General features: G+C 36.0%; 1 protein-coding gene across 3 annotated transcripts in view; it reads left to right on the top strand.

Annotated features, from left to right (window-relative positions):
* LOC129005918 (DNA-directed RNA polymerase I subunit RPA2-like) overlaps positions 1-24,421 on the top strand; it is a 46,446-nt gene that overhangs the window by 1,878 nt on the left and 20,147 nt on the right. For 2 of the 3 annotated variants that reach the window (XM_054434958.1, XM_054434957.1), the window contains exons 1-3: positions 1,452-1,660; positions 5,008-5,142; positions 5,912-6,106. In XM_054434958.1, the coding sequence (XP_054290933.1) occupies positions 1,589-1,660; positions 5,008-5,142; positions 5,912-6,106 (402 nt within the window). In that variant the 5' untranslated portion in view covers positions 1,452-1,588. Of the gene's footprint in view, positions 1-1,451; positions 1,661-5,007; positions 5,143-5,911; positions 6,107-24,421 lie in introns of those variants that run through there. The other variant, XM_054434959.1, reaches the window with a different exon arrangement.

Below are 24,421 nucleotides of genomic sequence, written 5' to 3'. Positions count from 1 at the left end.
TCGAATGAAAATATCAATTATTCTATTGTTTCATTCGATATATCGAATGAAAAAATCGATTAATCAATATATCGATCGATATTTTCATTCGAATGAGTGTAGGACCTAAAGCAAAGTGCAGCCTTCAATTTGTTATAATCAATATATCGGATAGAAAAAAAATCGCGTATCTGTTGGCACAAACAACCGAATAAAAATATCGATCGATACCCTATATCCATTATTTGATATATCGTTTGGTTAGTTAGGTAAGGTTAACCTAAACTAACTAAGTTAACCAAACGATATATCGAATGAAACAATCGAATAATCGATATTTTCATTCGGGGGTACACTTCCATATCTGTTGGCACAAACAACCGAATGAAAATAACGATCGATAGGCTATATCGATTATTCGATATATCTTTTGGTTAGTTAGGTAAGGTTAACCTAACCTCACTAACCAAACGATATATCGAATTAAACAATCGAATAATCAAAATTACTCATTCGGTTGTTTGTGCCAACAGATATGGAAGTGTACCCCATTGCACTTTCATTGTAACTTATGTAGCCTGCATTCATGTAAGTTAAATACTTAGCATTGCCTATGGTGAAAGACTCAAAGGCCATTTTAAATGTTTAGATCTTTGCTATGGAGTGTAAAAGAATGCTAAGGAGCAAGAATTCATAGGCTTGGCCGGGAGGTTAACCATGATAGACATAGGCCTAAATGTCTTATTTTTAATTATCATTAAGAATAAAATGTAAAAATTGAGTAGGCATAGGCATACACTAAAAAACATTAAAGGGGCAAAATTACAAAAGGATAAAAGTACATTTTTATAAAGTTTAGTAAACATGCTATTTATTCACAGAAATGGATTTTAATCTATGCAGTAAAAATGTATAACACTACCCACAAGATTAATATTTTACAAAAGACTACACAATAGGATAACAAAACGTAAATATCACAACTTCTACATGTCCAGCGATCATAAATAAATATCACAAGAAAAAGAACTTCTTTTTAATCATTACATGGAGATGGAAACAAAATGAATAATTGCAATGAAATAGACAAAATCAAAATACTACACTTTTGATGTAATGGAAACAAACAAACAGCTAAACCAAACAAAACACAGCCGACAGCCAGAACGATACGTCACGTCATAAAATCAAGCAGACAAAAATTGTTTCTTCTTCTTCAGTGGCTACTGGCCAGTTTTTTTCGTTTGCAATAAGTGATCAGTCAGGCTGTAGACGCTTGTTTCAGCCAACGAGCCAACATAGCTTTTGGAACAGACGTGCGTGGTAGCGCCGGTAGCGGCGCACGTCTGACGTGCGAATAGCCTCTCTCTGCCTTTTTTTTCAGTGGATAGGAATGAACGGACTCGGACTGTGAACTAACTACTGTTTGTTTTGTTCATTTTTCATTGATGTGTTGTTCAGGTTCTTGTTGTTGTAGGTTATGTTTCCCTATAAAGTCATGCTACATGTGACTTTATTCTGAAGTGTTAAGTCAACTAACTTAATTGCTACAAATTTAAATTATAACGTATCTTCATATTTATACAATTTGTAATGTGATATTTTAACCATGATTGAAAAACCTTCTTTGAAAAATTTAACCTCCACTACGTATGGAAAACCCTCACCAAATCAAAATGAGGTAAACCTAGCCCTCATTTGTTTATTTTAGTAAGATATCGCTTTTCTCACAATAAAACTAGTTAGTATGTATTAAGTTTACCTTCACTTAACTTAGTAGAAGAACTTAAAAGCACCAGCGTGGCAGGACACTGTGATAGGCTATGATTTTCAAGTCATAAATAAAAGTCATATAGGCCTAGGCCCCTACTTTGGGTTAATTGCTCGTCGCCCTCACTTCAAAGATTCAAGATTTTGGTTACCTATACTTCCATATCTGTTGGCACAAACAACCGAATGAGTAATATTGATTATTCGATTGTTTAGTTCGATATATCGTTTGGTTAGTTAAGTTAGGTTAACCTTACCTAACCAACCAAACGATAGGCTATATCGAATAATCGATATATCAATCGATATTGTCATTTGGTTGTTTGTGCCAACAGATACGGAAGTGTACCCAAGATTTTTATTGTCATAAACACAAAACAGTGCATGGACAAGCGTCAATATTATAATACAGTACATAAATTATATCTAGGCCTAGATAAAGTAGGCTACGTTCAATGATACAAAAAATATCATAATGCAACAAAGTAAGTTAAATGTGGTAAAAGCATAGCCTACAAGCATCTGTAAAAAAGGTAAAAATGAGTAGAAAAATATTACTATGTAGACAAAATAAATATTATGGTAAAAGCATAAACTTACACCATAGTAATAAGCATCTGTACAAAATGTAAAAAATTATTAGAAACACATTATTAAAAATCTATGTAGGGGTAACAAAATATGGTAAAAGCATACACAGTAGTAACAAGCATCTGTAAAAAATGTAAAAATCACTAGAAAAATATTACTAGCCTATAAAAATCTATGTTCCAACACTAAAAACTAACAGTAACGTTCCCAACATATATTGAACAAATCATCAACTTTATAAAGACATATCAATGAGTAGGCCTACATTTTTTATTTTGTCTTTAAACTTAGAATGTGGCAGTGATTTCAACACTATTGGCAATGAATTGTACAATTTAATAGAACAATAAAACCAATTTTTTGAGAACTACTATAAGTTACTTGTATTGTTGAACTCGTAAACAATCTTTATGCCTAGTATTGTAAGAGTGAAAATCGGCACTAACTTAATACTGAAAAGGTCTCTAGAGATTTCTGAACAAAACAGAGCAGATGAAATACATAAAGAGAGTAAAGGGTTAACCGTCAATAACATATGTCATTACACACCAAGAATAATATAAAATTGATTTCCTTTATGGGGCAGGTCTACAACAGTTACTCAAAGAACCTGCAAAAAAATTTTGGATTAAATGTGTAAGAGTTAACGTGCATTTTAGGGTTTGCACTAACTTAGATTTTTTAAATACATAACTTAATTGATGATGTGTATGATCTGTTACATTTTTATTGAAGATTAATCAATTAAACTAGGCTTCCAACTAAACAATACCGTAGGGCCTAACTTATACCAAAACAAAATAAACTGTATTTTATGAACGTTGGCAAAACAAGCAATAAGTTAACTAAAACAGCAATAGGCCTATATTAGGCCTATAGACAAATTACACAACTTGGAAACATACGGTACCTACTAAAAAAACCTACATTCAGGGAATATTAACTTAAATGGTAGGCTAATTGTCTTTAATAAATGGAGAGAGGGATGTGGACTTTATACCTTAAAGTTACTTCACTAAGTTACAGTAGAGTTAAATAGGCTGGAAGCTCCTAAGTTTGGCACTGCCCTGAAGACATGGCTAAAAGATAGGCCATATTATAGCCTGAAAGATTTTTTTGAAAGTATGGGTGTATCCACCGCCATGACATAAAAGTTTATCTAAAGAGAAAAGTTTTGTTTTTAGTAATATGTAAATAGTATTGACACAACCTATCCGGCAATCGCTGGTCTTGGTGACGAAGGAGGTAATTAAGGTAATTAAGGTAAATACTTTTCAAATAAGTGATTAGTGAGATTGTCAGATGTTTGGCGTCTTTAAGCCATTTTTAGACGAGAAATAGGATCAATTAAAGCAACATCTTTAAAGTTTTGTTATTGTTTTTATTTAACTTAGCCCTATAACTTATATTATCACTAACTTAAGTTAGTAAAATGAAATACCTACTATGCAATATTTTAATATAGACCTAGAATCAAATCAAAATCAATTTATATCGATATTTAATCCGATATTGTAATGTATCGTTGTTTTGTTCACTGCTGTCTGCCAATACATGACCATCTTGTCTTGTCATTGTTTGTATTGATAAAGTACTAATTATTAATTACCGTTAGGCCTAGGGGCCTACTTGTTATTTTTTGTAGGTAATGTTCTTTCTGATACCTACCACTTTTATACAATATTGAACAGGAAAGTTAGCCATCTTGTTAATATTGCAGGCTATCCAGTGTGTAAACTGGTGTAAACCAATGGGAAATAAATTAATAAATACAGTAGAACCTCGTTAATTCCAAAACCTCTATAATTAAAAATGTTTGTTCCCCTCAGAAAACCTTAAAAATTTGAAAAATAATAATACCGATAATTCAAAGTGATTTTTACGCTTTATACAGCCTCTACAATTTTAATTTGCACGTGTACTGGAGTCTCTAAAATTCAAATTTTGTTCACCGTAATTTAAACTGCTTACTCCGAAATTCAAAGTCAACCTCTACAATTCGAACTGTGTTACTGTAAGTCTCTGTAATTTGAATTGAGGAAAAAATATATGCCTGTTAAAACATGAACTACTGACGCTCTTATTGATGTTCCTACGATGAGTCCATTAGTCTCTGTTCTCTCAAACACTCTACACTTAAAACTGGGACCTCCTTTAGAATTTGATTTATTCTGACCTCTATAGACCTAAATCAAACTCTCTAAATTTAAAACTCATACATCATAATATATACATCATAATTCGATTCATAATTGTATACATCATAATTCGAAGTATATTGTCTTTCCTCTGAAATAAGAATTAACGAGGTTAGATCTACTGTAAATGTACTGCGCAGAACCCTGTAGGCCTACCCTTAAAAGTTTACAGCCATGCATTTGTTTCTGTTTATGGCTTGAGAAAACTCACTCAAGAAGTGCATATTGCTTAGGACAATGAACCTAATGAGGCGAAATAGCTGTGAGCAATAGTTTAGAAGGTTCAAATATTAATAAATGGTTTTAAGTTACCTTTGTCAGTAGCTCACTACTGACAATATTATACTGGCATATCAAATATTACTTTAGCCTTGCTGTTACGTTTCTTATCAATGTAAATTTATCCGTCACTATAATTGGTCACGCGTAGGAATTCCTAATTTTTAATCAAGTCAAACTTACTTTACAGTTCCTACAATCCCTTGGTGAGCCCCATGTATCATCATTCAACTACATGCTGGCCCAGGGGCTTCAACAGGCCATTGACAACTTGACTCCAGCACAGTTTAAAATTGGGGAGAAGCAAGTAAAAATCTTAATCAAGGTAAACTAGAGCTTATAATGGTTTTTTGAGGCTACAGAGAGTAGGCCTGACTGAATAATATTAAGTCACCTTACTACTAACTTAAACCAGAAGTTTAAAGACTTAGGATTTTCTACTTGTGTTTTCAAGATTTAATTTTACTTGACCTATTTTTATTCAAGTTAATTATTAAAAAACATAATAATTAGTTAGAAGCTAAATGCTTATGGCAAACAGTCAGACTGGATTTTGCCGCTTAAATGAGCTCTGCACGGAACAACATCCTTGGACCTACAAGAGATAAAAATTCCTGAATAAAAATGCCTACATTCGCGGCAAAATCTTTTTTCTTGGTCTTGTAGACATCATCATAATTTCCTGCTGTCACAAAAGCAATGTCCGGTACCTAATCTTTTTCTAGATTGCGGCAAAATCTTGCACACCATCTGCTGTCACAGAAACATCATTGTCTTCCATGATTGCGGTCAAATCTTGTACATCTTCCGCGGTTATGTAGACATCATCTTCGTGGGCAGTAACAGAAAATCATAATCCACAAATGCGGCGAAAGCTCGTATTTTTTGATCGCAAAATATTCACAGCTGCGTTCTGTGATCACAGTAGTACTTAGGTTAAATTTGGCATCTTTCTCAGATTTTTTGTAAAAATCCAACCATCCAAATTTCTTATAATCCAAGTAATTTATGGTCCCAATTTATTTGGATAGTTGGAGTTCTACTGTACCACCACATACTTTGAACAAAGAATTTGAAAGGTAGTTTGTGTTTAGACAGCGTACATTCTCCCTCCTGCAGTCCCAGCTGGAACGGCCGGGGTGAGGTCTCATTTAATCTACCCGACGGAGTGTAGGCAGCGAGGCAGTAGCTACACAGGATCACTACATGTGCTGGTGGATTGGTTCATAGACGGGAGGCCACAGCCCACCCAGGACTATGCAGTGGGTCAAGTGCCTATTATGGTCAAGGTAAAAAACTATTTTACTTGTTAACATAACCTAATGTAGTTTGAATAATTAACGCTTGGGGAAGAGGGAATGGATAGGCTTCTACAACTAACCTCCAAGCAGTTAACAGTACGCCACAAAAAATTTACAACTCAAATGACTTGATATTTCACTCCTAAAATGCCTCTTCTTCAGGAGGCATAAAATGTTTCAATGTTCTAATGTTTTTCAGAGTCATTGCTGGCATCAGCTCAAGAAAATCATGTAGATCCAGTTTAAAAAAAAATCAAACTTTTGACCCTTCCTGCTCTTTATATTTTACACTTGGCACTTTTCATTAAAAAAAAACCTTTATTTATTTGAAAACTGTAAAAAAACTCATAGTTATGAAACTAGACACGAACAACTTTTTGAAATTCCAAGCCGCAGATTAGCTTTGTTTCACAATGGACCCTATTATCAATGCATACAAGTCTACAACAAATTGTCTTTTTATTTCACAGACCAGTCTTTGAGCCTTATAATTTTAAAAAGCAACTTTCAGAAAAACTGATTGCACTTTGTCCTTATGACATGAATTCATTTTTATCCTGACAACTGTAATCTTAATACAGTCCAACCTCAGTATAACGAATCTGAAGGGACCGAACTGAATATTCGTTATATCAAGGATTTTGTTAAAACGAGGTTCGTTATATAGAGGTTAGGTTTGCAGGAATTTCGCTAAGTCGAGGTTCTGAACCAGCGTCGGTCAATATATAGGTCGGGATTTGACCTCATTAAAATACAATTAAAGTAGCATAGGCTACAATACTTTACAGTACAGTGTTTACATTGTACAGTAGAACCTAAATTATCCGCCATGGCATAATAAAGGGGAGGGATCTTGAATATTGCGCAATCATGACAATGGCATTGACCTTAGTACAGGCACAGAAAACAGGTTAAAAATTGTAGCCTAAGTTTAAAATCACAGCTTGTTCTAACCCTCCTAAAACCTAGACAAAAACTGTATTGCGTAGTCATAAACCATGTAAAGAACAAAACAAAACAGTAGAAAGTTTTGTAAGCTACTGCTCGCGATAGGCCGGTAGGCTACTTACAGTACAGTACTGATTTATCACAACAGAGGAATGTCAATAATAATCATTAACTATAGCATTGGTGTTGCTAGTTGAAACCGTATTGAAAACAATAAATTATTAGATAAGTCATTATAAAAGTGTAAATCATAGCCAAATTAAGGATAATAAAAACAGTCGTAAATGGAATGTTAAGATAACGATGTTGCTATTCTTTCTCTTTGGGTTTGTTTTTATATTCGTTCTTAGGTTTCTCTTCATCCAAAAATTTTACAATTCACCATAGTTATCCCATATCGCCCAATCACAGCTTACTAAACATTACGTTGTCATCAGTACTCAGTAAATGAAATCAGTTCAGTTCTCAGTTGCAACATAGCGCGCCCAGCGACAGCAGACAAAAGATGTAAAACGGAGCAGACGAATGTTAGCGCAAGCGATGACGTGACCTTTCCATTTCATTTGATAAAGAAACAGATTTTCCCAAAACAATAATTGGGTGGGGGATTTGTTATTACTGCAGATTTGTTTTGTGCTGAATATTTCCTATGTTTAATTTTCTTTCAACATGAGGTTTTCTTCCTTCACCAAACAGAGTGAACTTATTCAAGCTAGGCTTGAGTCAATAAATAAACAAGTCAATGCATTGAAAGAAACTCAGGTTGTGACTACTTTAAGCGAGCAACAGATTGCTAAACTTAAACTCTTGTCTCAAAGTGCAATAACCAAGCACTCAGAATTTGAGAGAATAGTAAATAAACTTTTTCAAACTACTCCCACTCCTGAAGATATTCAAGATGATAAAATTACTTCACTGCAAGAAAAAATTTCTGATTATTTTGTTGAGATTCAGTCAAACTGTAGTTTGTTACTTCCACCAGTTAAACTTGAAGAGTCACGCCTAAATGACTCTACTTCCGAGGTAGGCCCTACTACTCCTACAGTTAATCTGACTGTGAAATTGCCGCAAATCAAACTGCCAACATTCTCTGGCAATCCTGAGCAATGGGTCTCATTTCATGGCCTGTTTGAAAGTACTGTACATAATAATAAAACAATTTCTAATGTTGAGAAATTCTCATATCTCATAAGCTGTCTTTCAGATGAACCTTTGAACTTAGTTAAGTCTATACCACTAAATAGTGCTAATTATGTAATTGCTTGGCAAACCCTGCTTAAGAGGTACCACAATACAAGGCTCTTGATTTCATTACATTCTACTAACATCTTGGACCTACCGCAGCTTACTAAGCCTAATGTTACACAACTTAGGAATTTTATTTCAATTTTTAATGGAAATCAGCAAGCTCTTAAAGCACTTGGCCATAACATAACTGATGACAACCTGATCTTAAGTACACATATTTTGAGAAAGCTTGATTCCGCTATGCGTTCAGATTTTGAACAAAAACGAGATGACTCAAAACAGGTTCCTTCTGTCACAGAAATAATAAACTTTCTGGAAAATGAGTGTTCTTACAGAGAGGCGGCTAACTTAGGCTCGACCTCACATGCTAATTCTTCCCTTCAGTTAAAAAACTATGGAAGTAGTAAGAACATGCCTTATCTAGGTAGGCAAACCGCTAGTCCCAAGCCAAGCAAAGTTGTAATGCTTTCTTCTAATGACAATGAACAAGCTCATACTTGTGCTTACTGCAATGGAGCATCGCATAACATTTTTCGCTGTGATGTTTTTGGTGCCTTATCACCACACGATAGGTTCAACTTCATTAAGAACAATAGCCTATGTGTTAATTGTTTAGGACGACATTTCTTAGGCTCATGTAAGTCATCCAGTTCGTGTTGAGTTTGTTTTAAGCGACACCATACGCTACTGCATTTTTACAAAACGGACCAGCCTATAATGAAAAAATCTGTTAAGCCCTCGAATAAGACTCAGGCCAATTCCACAACACAATTGAAGGCTCCTGTACCGCAAGGATTTGAATCAAATACACTCATGTAGACACTGGTGCTGCCAGCCACAACTGTACTGTACTTCTTGCCACTGCATTGGTAAAAATTTCTACCTCGAATGGTCATAATATTATTGTCCGAGCTGTGCTTGATAGTGCATCACAAACGAGTATAATATCTGAACACTGTGCCAGTATGATTCACATTCAGCGTTCGTCTGTTGGCGTTCACGAGATAAAGGGCATTGCCTCAGCTCGAATAAAGCCTAAGGGACTTTCCTTTGTAAATATTTCTTCGCTTAACGGGAAAACACTTGCTACGGCACATCCTGTCCTCATACTTGATAGAATTACCAATGATATGCCTAGTGTCAAGATATCTTCTGAAATAAAGGCTCAAATCAAAGAATACGCACTTGCCGATCCCAACTTCGACACTCCTGGACATTTGCTCATCGGTGCGGATCTGTTTGCTCAAACTATTATTGGATCTGCCACCAGTCTTGGTGATCGTATGCCATACACTATAAACACTATTTTTGGATATGTTGTCCTTGGGAACGTGCCTACTTCACAAGACGGCCAAACCTTCAGTGGATTGACGACTTTACTTTCCATCAATGATCTTACACTTCATGAAACACTTCAGCGATTTTGGGCATTGGAAGAACCACCTGCTTGTTCTAAGCTATCCCCAGAGGAAATGGAATGTGAAGATCATTTTTTGAAAACTCACTCTCGTGACGAGACGGGAAGATATGTTTGTTGTTTACCGTTCAAAGAAAATCCAGTAAAACTAGGAAATTCTTCTACAGTTGCTTTACAAACTTCAAATCGCTTGAACGTAAGTTTCAATCGCAACCTGATTTCAAAGAAAAGTACATTGAATTTATGAATGACTACGAATCCTCTGGTCAAATGAAACCCTCAAACTTATTTGATCTAAATAACCAATATCATTGCTTCTTACCACACCACGGTGTCTTTAAGGATGGAAAGATACGTGTTGTATTTAATGCGTCCTCTCAAACTTCAACTGGTGTAACACTTAACAGTCTACAGCATCAAGGACCCAAGTTACATAATTAAATAACAGACATAATTCTACGTTTTCGTCAAAATAGGATCGCCTTTGCTTGTGATATCAAACAGATGTTCCGTATGATCTCTATTCATGAACAAGACCAACGTTTTCAACTCATCTATTGGAGAGAAGAAATGTCACAGCCGCTTCGAGTTTTTCAGTTGACAACCGTTACTTATGGTATGACTTCTTCGCCATTTTTGGCTAATCGAGTAATACAACAATTAATTCATGATGAAGGAAAGAATCATGAACTTGCTGCTCATGCACTTAAACGACAAATTTACGTAGACGATGCGCTACTAGGCAGCGATACTGTTGAAGAAGCTGCAAAATTACAGCAAGATGTAATAAACCTTTTACGAAAAGGAGGCTTTGAACTTCGCAAATGGGCGTCTAACAATAGCCAAATATTGGAAAATTTACCCCCTCAACACTGCTTATCAACTGACTCACCTTGTGTTAGTATTCTTGGACTGAAGTGGAATCCACACTCAGACACATTCTCATATGCAATTTCTGAAGCTCCATTGATTTTTACCAAAAGAGCAATTTTGTCTTCCATCGCTAAGATTTATGATGTAACAGGCATGCTTACCCCTGTTATTTTTTGGGCTAAGGCTCTCATGCAGCATATATGGTCACTAGGCCTAGATTGGGATAATACTCTTCCTAGTGATATTATCGACAGATGGTCAACTTTTGTCAACGAACTTCCTGAGATTGAAAATTTGGAGATTGGCAGGTACATATCTCTGAGTGATGCGGTTAATATTCAGTTGCATGGATTTTCAGATGCAAGTGAACTCGGTTTTGCTGGATGTGTTTATCTACGAACTGAGAACCCGCAAGGCAGTATATATGTCAACTTATTAATAGCCAAGTCACGTGTGGCACCCCTGAAACGTATCACGATTCCTCGCCTTGAACTGTGCGGAGCACATATTTTAGCCAAACTGTTACACTACTGTGTTGATCAACTCTCAGATCGCTACAAGATAGATTCTGTTACCGCTTGGAGTGACTCCACTGTGGCTCTTTCATGGATTCACACCCCTTCTCATCGTTTGAAGTTATATGTTGCAAATCGTGTTGCACAGATTCAAGAATTGACCCCTTCCTGCATATGGAAACACATTTCTACTCTTGAAAACCCCGCTGATGTTGCCTCTAGAGGATTAACCCCATCTCTTCTTATTCATAACAAGCTCTGGTGGTCTGGACCCACATGGCTTAAGAGTTCATCTGATTCATGGCCTCAACCATCGAGTCATCTTCCCGAAGAGGAACTCCCAGAAATTAAAACCACAACACTAAATCTTCTTACGATAGCTGAAGATCAAGATCTGAAGTTTATCAATAAATTCTCTTCATGGACTAAACTACTTCATGTCATGGGCTACGTTTTACGTTTTATTTCCTGCTTGAAAACTAAGCAAAGGATTACTCATTCTCTCACACTTGAAGAGTTAGAAGTATCGAACAAACGGATTTGTTGGCTTGTTCAAAGAGAGAGTTTCTCTGAGGATATTAATTCCCTGTCAAAGAAGAATGTGTGTTCTTCTCGCATTCAACGCCTTTCACCGTTTATGGATGATGAAGGTTTGTTAAGAGTTGGAGGACGACTGAAACATTCTGAGTTGCCGTACAGCGCCAAGCATCAAATTATCTTACCAAAGGATCATTTTGTTGTAAATTTGATAATTGATTATCATCATCGCATCTTTCTTCACTGTGGACCAACACAACTCCAAGCTGTTCTTCGTGAGAAATATTGGATACTTTCTGCTCGTAGTATCATACGCTCCAGGATTTTTAAACGCCTGAGATGTTTCAGAATGAAACCTAAGCCAAACACACCATTGATGGGAGACTTACCTTCCCCAAGAGTGGTAGCAACCCGACCTTTTAATGTTACTGGAGTCGACTATGCCGGACCATTTACAGTGAAATTGTATGTCCTAAAAAGGCTTCAGCCTATTAAAGTTTATCTTTGTCTATTTGTCTGCTTTGCAACGAAAGCCGTACACTTAGAAGTTGTGTCGGATTTGTCCTCAGAAGCTTATATAGCAGCTCTTACACGTTTTATTTCCAGACGTGGTTCAGTGAAGGAAATTCATAGTGATTGTGGAACCAACTTTGTCGGAGCAGCTGCTGCACTTCACAAATGTTTTAACAACCTCCTTTGCAATCCAGTAACTCACCGTTTTGCTGAAGAAAACAACATTTCTTTCAAATTTCTGCCTCCACACGCGCCTCATCAAGGTGGCTTGTGGGAACGAGCTGTTAGGAGTGCTAAGCATCACCTTCATAGAGTAATCGGTGGCCAAATCCTGACTTATGAAGAATTCATAACTCTCGTGTCACGTGTCGAAGCAATATTAAATTCAAGACCGCTTACCCCTCTCTCTGGAGATCCGAATGACTTAGAGTCTCTAACCCCAGGACACTTTTTAACTGGTGGACCTCTGAAATCCATGGTTGAACCTCAATATGATGAAACTTCTTGTAACCGCTTGAGGAGATGGCAATTAGTTCAGGCATTCTCTCAACACATCTGGACTCGATGGTCCCAAGAGTATCTGCATACTCTACAGCATCACTCTAAGTGGACGAGTAAAACAGAGAACCTCAAGATTGGTGACCTTGTTGTTATTCATGAGCCTAACACTCCTCCCCTACAATGGAAACTTGCAAGAATCACCGCAGTATCTCCAGGAGCAGACGGAATTGTACGAGTGGTCCATCTACGCACCGCTACAGGGAACTTCAGTCGGCCAACCGTCAAAGTTTCCCTTCTTCCTACCAATTAATTCCTAAGCATTCCCTTTCACCCCCTTTCAATTTATTTTCATTTGTCTTTTCCCATTTTTCAGTTTTTTCATTGAACCAGGTTGGTTCAAGGGGGGCGATATGTTGGATATTTTAGGTTTCATGATTTTTAAATCGAGTCCATATTTATATTCTTCCGTTTCAAACAAAACCTAGCCCAAGTAATTTTCCGCTATTCAGCCGCTAACGAAGGTATGCGGCCTTTGCCCTCAACACTGATATCTTTCCAAACGACGCAGTCCACTGTCGTCCGCCGCTGAACTATCACCATATTTACTATCGTATATCCGCATCATCTTTTCAACATCCCGCAATTTTTACCTTTTTTTTCTTTAAATTAATCAGTCTGTACAGTGCTAATAGAAGTGACAATAGTTTTGTTTTTATCCCAAGAAGAAATTATTTTTTGTTTATTTAACGGACAATTGTAATAGTGCAAGTAGGTCAACGTGTACATGGACAGTCCTCGTCGACGCCGCCATTGCCCAGTGCTTCAAGTCAGGTGGGGTACCCCAAACCAAACATCTCTTCAGCTTCACTAAGGTCTGTGACAGCAATTCAACATTGTTTAGCACTTTAAAAATTAGCCTAATTAAGACTGATTAATTTCATTCTATGTACATATTTTTCTTATTATACCAAACAATGATTGTCATGCAAATCACCTGTTTAAGAGTTTTGCTGGTATTGCTAACATAAGAGACACGGCGTCGATTGCACAATAAATTCCGTTTGCAACGATTATATAATTGTTTTAAGATAACCCTCCGGAAATTGCCAGATTTTTAGAATTGATTAAACGCTATTTTACCAAAAATTACAAAATAGTTAATCAGCTCTTCGTTTTGAAGTGCACTTTTGATGACGGTAATTTATGTTAATTGTGTAAGTATCTTTTGCGGATATTTTTCATCACGAATAGTAAAAACCCAAATTTTTGGAGGAAGATCTTTGCAAAGATTACGTAAATAACATAATTTAGCCGGTTTGAAATAATGGATATTAATTAATTGTAAAGCTGACCAGTACAAAAATATTTATTATAAAGTGTTAAGCAATATTTCAAATAAGAGGAACTATAAAACTCGGGTGTAAAGTATTAACAATTCAATGTAACAAAACATAATCACGTAGTAGGCTAGTATGCAAAAATAACCTGAATTGTTTTGTGGTTTTTGCGATTTTTAAGGTAAATTAACTTAAATATAAAAGCTAACATTGTTTGAAATTAACAGTAATACAATAGAACAACTATAACACATAATAATTGTTCAGAAATCAAGAATATCTTTTTACAAAATGCAGGGTTACATAACTGGAAAACGTCAGTACAACTACAACTAAAATATTGTTGTTGTTTGTTGTGTTGTAAATATTGTCGGAACAAATGTATCTATCTGAAAACAAACTGAAAATTGAAGCTAATAGAATATGTTGTACATTTTCCACTCACGTGCTCAAAACAACGCCCGTGGAAAACGGTAGATTCTGGGGGAAAACTGACTTGAGACTTGGGGCGGGGACAATAGCAATCCCTCAATCAATTTGGTCCTCTCAACGGCAACTGTTGACTTAAGCTAAGGGACTGAGCATTTCATACATTACCTCCCCCAAAAAGCGCCCCTAACCGCTCCCCACAGGAGTATAGGGAGTCCCTCGGCACTAGATTTACAAGTCAAATCGTCAACTCGCAAAGAAACCGCAGGTGACGTTTAAATCGCTTCGTAACGTTTCGAGAGTTATTTCGAATCGTACCTTTCAGTATGTAAATGGCATTGTAGGAATTCAAGAAATTGTCGGAAGGGAGCGTATTTAAAAAGGAGACGACGAGGTGGTTTAAATCTTTGCAAAAGCATTGACAACAAAGTTTTACCGTCGGAATTAATTTGCCATAAAGCAGGATTCACATAAAAATCCAATCAAAATCAAAATCAAAATGTCCGCAATAAACCTTTGAACAACATTAACTCACCATCACCAACAATGAACTTCAAACAAAGAAAAATCCAATATTGCTATCTACCAAATATTTTATTATTAACATTTCCATTACTAAGATCAGAGGATTATTAAGTTGAGAAGTTACAAAAATGTGATGACAAAAAGCAAAAGTAACTAACAAGTATGAAATACAGGGTGATTGATATAAGTGTGCCAGCCGTTTTATTCGAAAACTATAAGAGATATAAAAAAAAGTTAAATGGTAAGTGCCTTGGATTTTTTATTAAAAAAACAAAAAAAAAATTTTAGCCGCCATTTTTCCAATATGGCCGCCAACTTTGATTTTTCTTACGGAACACCCTGTATTTTATGATGTATTCTGGTAGAAAAAGTAATTTTGAGACGATTTTATTCTTGTAATTTTTTTCGTAAACCTAACCGTTTCAAAGATAATAATGGTTAAAGTTCTTGAAATTTCTGCATGAGAAAGAGTTTCGATAAAGGCCTAAGCAAGCATGGCAGCTGTTTTGCTCGAAAACCATTCAAAATTCCACAACTTAAACCATTATTATCTTTGCAACGGTTAGGTTTATGAAAAAAACCACAAGAATAAAATCGTCTTAAAATTACTTTTTCTACCAGAATACATCATAAAATACAGGGTGTCCCATAAGAAAAATCAAAGTTGGTGGCCATATTGGAAAAATGGCGGCTAAAATAATTTTTTTGGCTTGACTATAATTTTTTTAATAAAAAATCCAAGGCACTTACTATTTAACTTTTTTTGATATCTCTTATAGTTTTCGAATAAAACGGCTGGCACACTTATATCAATCACCCTGTATAATTATAGCTGTAAAAATGTTTTTTGTATACTGTTTTTGCTTGATAGAACGGGAATATTTTTGTATATAAGCGCGTGGAAAATAAAAAAAACATAGTTTAAACTATGACAAATGTGACGTTTTTTAACAATATTTTTCATTGAAAGAAAACCATAAAAAAATTACAACTTGATAAGAAAATGTCCAAAACAAAGTGTCTTATCAATATTTAATAGTAACAGTTTTATGTTACTACAGTTTTATAAAACTTTGAGTGAATATGACATAAACATGACCCAAAGAGTAAATCACGAAATTTATTTCTTATTTTTATATCTTATTGTAACCTATGTATGTGAATTGGCAGTATAATTTTAAAACAACAGCAAAGTTACCAACGGTTTTTGGAAGGTTTGGGTTTGGGGGTTGTAAGGGTTTTTGCCTCCACATATCACCTGACCACAGGTGTTCGGGTAACCAAGCTGTTAGGCTAATTGCTTGAATGATGTAAAAACACCCTTCCTGCAGCTGATTAAATAGCCTCTCATCGTGTAGACGTCTGAGAAAGTAATTTGTGGTTGGGTTGACAACCTAAAAGCATTCATTAATTAATTTTGGTTACAGGAATTGATGGAAGTTGTTGATACGTTTTTTAAATGAATATTGATTAGGTTTTCAGGTTGAGAGATCTTCATTTATTAGTCTTTACAGGATCTTTGAAACATGTGGTCATTGATGAAAAAAATGTATTACATTTTCTACAATATATTTAAGAAGGTACAGAAGCTAAACAATCATTTCTTAAAATTGAAAATATTCAATGTTCAACCCAAAACAATCAGAAACAATAATAGCAAAATGGCTGAAAGACCATCAAAGAGTAGTAGATATGGTCGAAGGTTCTCTTCAATACACATATGAATAAAAAAATGTTACTAGGTTAATATTTCTAAGAACAGTAGAACAATTTACATCTAAGTTTGGATCAAAGTCTAATAATTTAAATGAATGTAAACTACGTCATGATGGTCCCTTGGTTAAAATGTAAGAAAAACTTACTTTTAGTAAGTTATCTAATAAACTATTTTTTTGTTCTGTAGAGAGTGTCTTGCAAGTTTAACTACGAACCAAAAAGATAAAAAATGATGATCGAATGTTTATAAGTTACCACCAACTCATGTCCCAAGTGAGCTAGCAGCTCTATTGGCATCGTTAGACGAGTAGACGATCTTTAGCAGCACAATACCAGCTTCAATTCGCTGCTTTTGATTGACAATTGTAACTTCCGCAGGGAGTTCAACAATGCCTATCGCCGGCGGCAACTTGAGTAGGTACTCCACACAATAAGACCAATACCAATACACCCGCGGGATACCACGCCCTTATTTTCTACGTTTACAAACCAATGCAGGCCTTTAGGAGAGTACAAGAGTAGGAAAAGCAGCTCTTGCGGCCACCAATCAGAGAGCAGCATTTCATCCCCACCCTTCCCCCTAGGCTATGCCCCCTTTTGTCCCACGTGGTCGCCCTCTGGTGTCCCACGTGGTCTAACCTCACTTTTGTTTTCGCGCCAAACATCTAACCTCACTTTACGTATTGCATACGTAGGTTCCCGCCAAACGAAAAAAACTTCACCTTCCCGCCAAGAAACATAACCTCACTTTCGTGCTAAACGAAAAAACTTCTCCTTCCCGCCAAGTAACATAACCTCACATTTATTTTCGCGCCAGACGAAAAAATCACCTTCCTGCCAAGTAATATAACCTCACTTTCGCGCCAAACGAAAAAATCACCTTCCCGCCAAGTGACTTTCGCGCTAAACGAAAAAAACCTTACTTCTTCTCCGCCGATTCCCGCCAAACAACGTATTGCGTAGGTTCCCGCCAAGTTACATAACCTCACTTTTATTTTCCCGCCAAACAAAAAAAACCTCACCTTCTCGCCAAACGAAAAAAACTTCATGTCCCTAGCAAATAGTATATAGAAAACTTGTTGTGCACCCTTTAGGACAGGGTTTGGGACTGTCCGAGTGTCTGAAGGACACCCCCAGGTTCAGGTATTATATCGTATTGTACTTGTATCCAGAGGAACTGGCTTAGTATTATACCATATAATACCCCCCTCCCTTATTTTGAGGGTGCACTTGGAATTGAAAACGCAGTTATAATGTTACAAATATTTATTCTACAAGCAAGACACATTACTAATTTATAAAGAATTGAGTGAAGTGTTAAAAACTACTGAGCACTACTACTACTGAACAACATGCTAAAAACTAATGTTTATAAATAAGCACATTTGGGGAATTCCCCACCATCCCCGTACATTTAACACTATACAATTTAGAGTTTGTGAAACATTCTAGATCTTCGTCTGTGAGGAGGCTGGTGAACCTCGAGGGTAAAAATGTCACCCTCTCCTCGCCGGCAGATGTGGTGACGTGTAGTACGATCACCATGGTTCCGAATCTCGTGTTGATTCGTCTAGCAGATTGAATTTTCGCCGGCTCGGTCAGATCTTTGATGGGGACTTTCAAAGGGGAAGAGAGCACCTCGCAAGACGACAGCTTTGTAGAAAGATCCATCTAAAACCATATAATATTGTCGTAATAATATTGTATGGATAGTCGAGTGGTTATAGTGTTTGCTTTTAAATCTGGAGGTTGCTGGTTTGATCCCCGGTTGATCCCTAAAAACTATGGGAACTATGATAGTAAAGAGGACCTATGCTGTTATTTTTACATTACAGGATCATTGATGCATCATAGATGCATCAAAGATGGATCATTGATGCATCAAAGATGGATCATTGATGCATCATAGATGAATAATAGATGCATCATAGATGCATCAAAGGATGGATCATTGATGCATCATAGATGCATCAAAGATGGATCATTGATGCATCATAAATGAATCATAGATGCATCATAGATGAATCATAGATGCATCATAGATGCATCAAAGAAGGATCTATGATGCATCAATGATCCATCCTTTGATGCATCTATGATGCATCTATGAATGATCCATCTTTGATGCATCTATGATGCATCAATGATCCATCTTTGATGCATCTATGATGCATCAATGATCCATCTTTGATGCATCTATGATGCATCAATGATCCATCTTTGATGCATCTATGATGCATCTATGATTCATCTATGATGCATCAATGATCCATCTTTGATGCATCTATGATGCATCGATGATCCATCCTTTGATGCATCTATGATGCATCTATGATTCATCTATGATGCATCAATGATCCATCTTTGATGCATCTATGATGCATCAATGATCCATCTTTGATGCATCTATGATGCATCTATGATTCATCAATGATCCATCTTTGATGCATCTATGATGCATCAATGATCCATCCTTTGATGCATCTATGATGCATCTATGATGCATCAATGATCCATCTTTGATGCATCTATGATGCATCAATGATCCATCCTTTGATGCATGTATGATGCATCTATGATTCATCTATGATGCATCAATGATCCATCTTTGATGCATCTATGATGCATCTATGATTCATCTATGATGCATCAATGATCCATCTTTGATGCATCAATGATCCATCTTTGATGCATCTATGATGCATCAATGATCCATCTTTGATGCATCTATGATTCATCTATGATCCATCTTTGATGCATCTATGATGCATCAATGATCCATCTTTGATGCATCTATGATGCATCTATGATTCATCTATGATGCATCAATGATCCATCTTTGATGCATCTATGATGCATCGATGATCCATCCTTTGATGCATCTATGATGCATCTATGATTCATCTATGATGCATCAATGATCCATCTTTGATGCATCTATGATGCATCTATGATTCATCAATGATCCATCTTTGATGCATCTATGATGCATCAATGATCCATCCTTTGATGCATCTATGATGCATCTATGATTCATCTATGATGCATCAATGATCCATCTTTGATGCATCTATGATGCATCAATGATCCATCATTTGATGCATCTATGATGCATCTATGATTCATCTATGATGCATCAATGATCCATCTTTGATGCATCTATGATGCATCAATGATCCATCTTTGATGCATCTATGATGCATCTATGATTCATCTATGATGCATCAATGATCCATCTTTGATGCATCAATGATCCATCTTTGATGCATCAATGATCCATCTTTGATGCATCTATGATTCATCTATGATGCATCAATGATCCATCTTTGATGCATCTATGATGCATCTATGATTTACTATGATGCATCAATGATCCATCCTTTGATGCATCTATGATGCATCTATGATTCATCTATGATGCATCAATGATCCATCTTTGATGCATCTATGATGCATCAATGATCCATCTTTGATGCATCTATGATGCATCTATGATGCATCTTTGATTCATCTATGTTCCATCTATGATGCATCTTTGATGCATCTATGTTCCATCTATGATGCATCTATGCGCCATCTATGATGCATCTTTGATCCATATATGATGCATCTATGTTCCATTTTTGATGCATCTATGCACTATCTATGATGCGATTCGTCTATGATGCATCAATGATCCATCTTTGATGCATCTATGATGCATCAATGATCCATCTTTGATGCATCTATGATGCATCAATGATCCATCTTTGATGCATCTATGATGCATCAATGATCCATCCTTTGATGCATCTATGATTCATCTATGATGCATCAATGATCCATCTTTGATGCATCTATGATGCATCAATGATCCATCTTTGATGCATCTATGATGCATCAATGATCCATCCTTTGATGCATCTTTGATGCATCTATGATTCATCTATGATGCATCAATGATCCATCTTTGATGCATCTATGATGCATCAATGATCCATCTTTGATGCATCTATGATGCATCAATGATCCATCTTTGATGCATCTATGATGCATCTATGATTCATCTATGATGCATCAATGATCAATAAGCACATTTGGGGAATTCCCCACCATCCCCGTACATTTAACACTATACAATTTAGAGTTTGTGAAACATTCTAGATCTTCGTCTGTGAGGAGGCTGGTGAACCTCGAGGGTAAAAATGTCACTCTCTCCTCGCCGGCAGATGTGGTGACGTGTAGTACAATCACCATGGTTCCGAATCTCGTGTTGATTCGTCTAGCAGATTGAATTTTCGCCGGCTCAGTCAGATCTTTGATGGGGACTTTCAAAGGGGAAGAGAGCACCTCGCAAGACGACAGCTTTGTAGAAAGATCCATCTAAAACCATATAATATTGTCGTAATAATATTGTATGGATAGTCGAGTGGTTATAGTGTTTGCTTTTAAATCTGGAGGTTGCTGGTTTGATCCCCGGTTGATCCCTAAAAACTATGGGAACTATGATAGTAAAGAGGACCTATGCTGTTATTTTTACATTACAGGATCATTGATGCATCATAGATGCATCAAAGATGGATCATTGATGCATCATAGATGAATCATAGATGCATCATAGATGCATCAAAGGATGGATCATTGATGCATCATAGATGCATCAAAGATGGATCATTAATGCATCATAAATGAATCATAGATGCATCATAGATGCATCAAAGATGGATCATTGATGCATCATAGATGCATCAAAGATGGATCTATGATGCATCAATGATCCATCCTTTGATGCATCTATGATGCATCTATGAATGATCCATCTTTGATGCATCTATGATGCATCAATGATCCATCTTTGATGCATCTATGATGCATCTATGATGCATCTATGATGCATCAATGATCCATCTTTGATGCATCTATGATGCATCTATGATTCATCTATGATGCATCAATGATCCATCTTTGATGCATCTATGATGCATCAATGATCCATCTTTGATGCATCTATGATTCAAAAAAAGGATGGATCATTGATGCATCATAGATGCATCAAAGATGGATCATTGATGCATCAGAGATGAATCATAGATGCATCATAGATGCATCAAAGATGGATCATTGATGCATCATAGATGAATCATTGATGCATCATAGATGCATCAAAGATGGATCATTGATGCATCATAGATGAATCATAGATGCATCATAGATGCATCAAAGATGGATCATTGATGCATCAAAGATGCATCAAAGATGGATCATTGATGCATCAAAGATGCATCAAAGATGGATCATAGATGCATCATAGATGCATCAAAGATGGATCATTGATGCATCATAGATGAATCATAGATGCATCATAGATGCATCAAAGGATGGATCATTGATGCATCATAGATGCATCAAAGATGGATCATTGATGCATCATAGATGCATCAAAGATGGATCATTGATGCATCATAGATGAATCATAGATGCATCATAGATGCATCAAAGATGGATCATTGATGCATCATAGACGAATCGCATCATAGATAGTGCATAGATGCATCAAAAATGGAACATAGATGCATCATATATGGATCAAAGATGCATCATAGATGGCGCATAGATGCATCATAGATGGAACATAGATGCATCAAAGATGCATCATAGATGGAACATAGATAAATCAAAGATGCATCATAGATGCATCAAAGATGGATCATTGATGCATCATAGATGAATCATAGATGCATCATAGATGCATCAAAGGATGGATCATTGATGCATCATAGATGCATCAAAGATGGATCATTGATGCATCATAGATGGATCATTGATGCATCATAGATGCATCAAAGATGGATCATTGATGCATCATAGATGAATCATAGATGCATCATAGATGCATCATAGATGAATCATTGATGCATCATAGATGCATCAAAGATGAATCATTGATGCATCATAGATGCATCAAAGATGGATCATTGATGCATCATAGATGCATCAAAGATGGATCATTGATGCATCATAGATGAATCATAGATGCATCATAGATGCATCAAAGATGGATCATTGATGCATCATAGATGAATCATAGATGCATCATAGATGCATCAAAGATGGATCATTGATGCATCAAAGATGGATCATTGATGCATCATAGATGCATCAAAGATGGATCATTGATGCATCATAGATACATCAAAGATGGATCATTGATGCATCATAGATGAATCATAGATGCATCATAGATGCATCAAAGGATGGATCATTGATGCATCATAGTAAATCATAGATGCATCATAGATGCATCAAAGATGGATCATTGATGCATCAAAGATGGATCATTGATGCATCAAAGATGGATCATTGATGCATCATAGATGCATCAAAGATGGATCATTGATGCATCATAGATACATCAAAGATGGATCATTGATGCATCATAGATGAATCATAGATGCATCATAGATGCATCAAAGGATGGATCATTGATGCATCATAGTAAATCATAGATGCATCATAGATGCATCAAAGATGGATCATTGATGCATCATAGATGCATCAAAGATGGATCAAAGATGCATCAAAGATGGATCATTGATGCATCATAGATGAATCATAGATGCATCATAGATGCATCAAAGGATGGATCATTGATGCATCATAGATGCATCAAAGATGGATCATTGATGAATCATAGATGCATCAAAGATGGATCATTGATGCATCATAGATGCATCAAAGATGGATCATTGATGCATCATAGATGAATCATAGATGCATCATAGATGCATCAAAGGATGGATCATTGATGCATCATTGATGCATCAAAGATGGATCATTGATGCATCATAGATGAATCATAGATGCATCATAGATGCATCAAAGATGGATCATTGATGCATCATAGATGAATCATAGATGCATCATAGATGCATCAAAGATGGATCATTGATGCATCATAGATGAATCATAGATGCATCATAGATGCATCAAAGATGGATCATTGATGCATCATAGATGAATCATAGATGCATCAAAGATGGATCATAGATGCATCAAAGATGGATCATTGATGCATCATAGATACATCAAAGATGGATCATTGATGCATCATAGATGCATCAAAGATGGATCATTCATAGATGCATCATAGATGCATCAAAGGATGGATCATTGATGCATCATAGATCCTTCTTTGATGCATCTATGATGCATCTATGATTCATCTATGATGCATCAATGATCCATCTTTGATGCATCTATGATGCATCAATGATCCATCCTTTGATGCATCTATGATGCATCTATGATTCATCTATGATGCATCAATGATCCATCTTTGATGCATCTATGATGCATCAAAGATCCATCCTTTGATGCATCTATGATGCATCTATGATTCATCTATGATGCATCTATGATTCATTTATGATGCATCAATGATCCATCTTTGATGCATCTATGATGCATCAATGATCCATCCTTTGATGCATCTATGATGCATCTATGATTCATCTATGATGCATCAATGATCCATCTTTGATGCATCAATGATCCATCTTTGATGCATCTATGATGCATCAATGATCCTGTAATGTAAAAATAACAGCATAGGTCCTCTTTACTATCATAGTTCCCATAGTTTTTAGGGATCAACCGGGGATCAAACCAGCAACCTCCAGATTTAAAAGCAAACACTATAACCACTCGACTATCCATACAATATTATTACGACAATATTATATGGTTTTAGATGGATCTTTCTACA

This window comes from Macrosteles quadrilineatus, unplaced genomic scaffold, assembly GCF_028750875.1.
Source record: "Macrosteles quadrilineatus isolate MER2022 unplaced genomic scaffold, UCM_ALF_1.0 Scaffold_44__1_contigs__length_1017569, whole genome shotgun sequence".
Classification (NCBI taxonomy): Eukaryota; Metazoa; Arthropoda; class Insecta; order Hemiptera; family Cicadellidae; genus Macrosteles; species Macrosteles quadrilineatus.
Note: the sequence above shows the minus strand (reverse complement) of the source record. Positions and strands in the feature narration are given on the sequence as shown.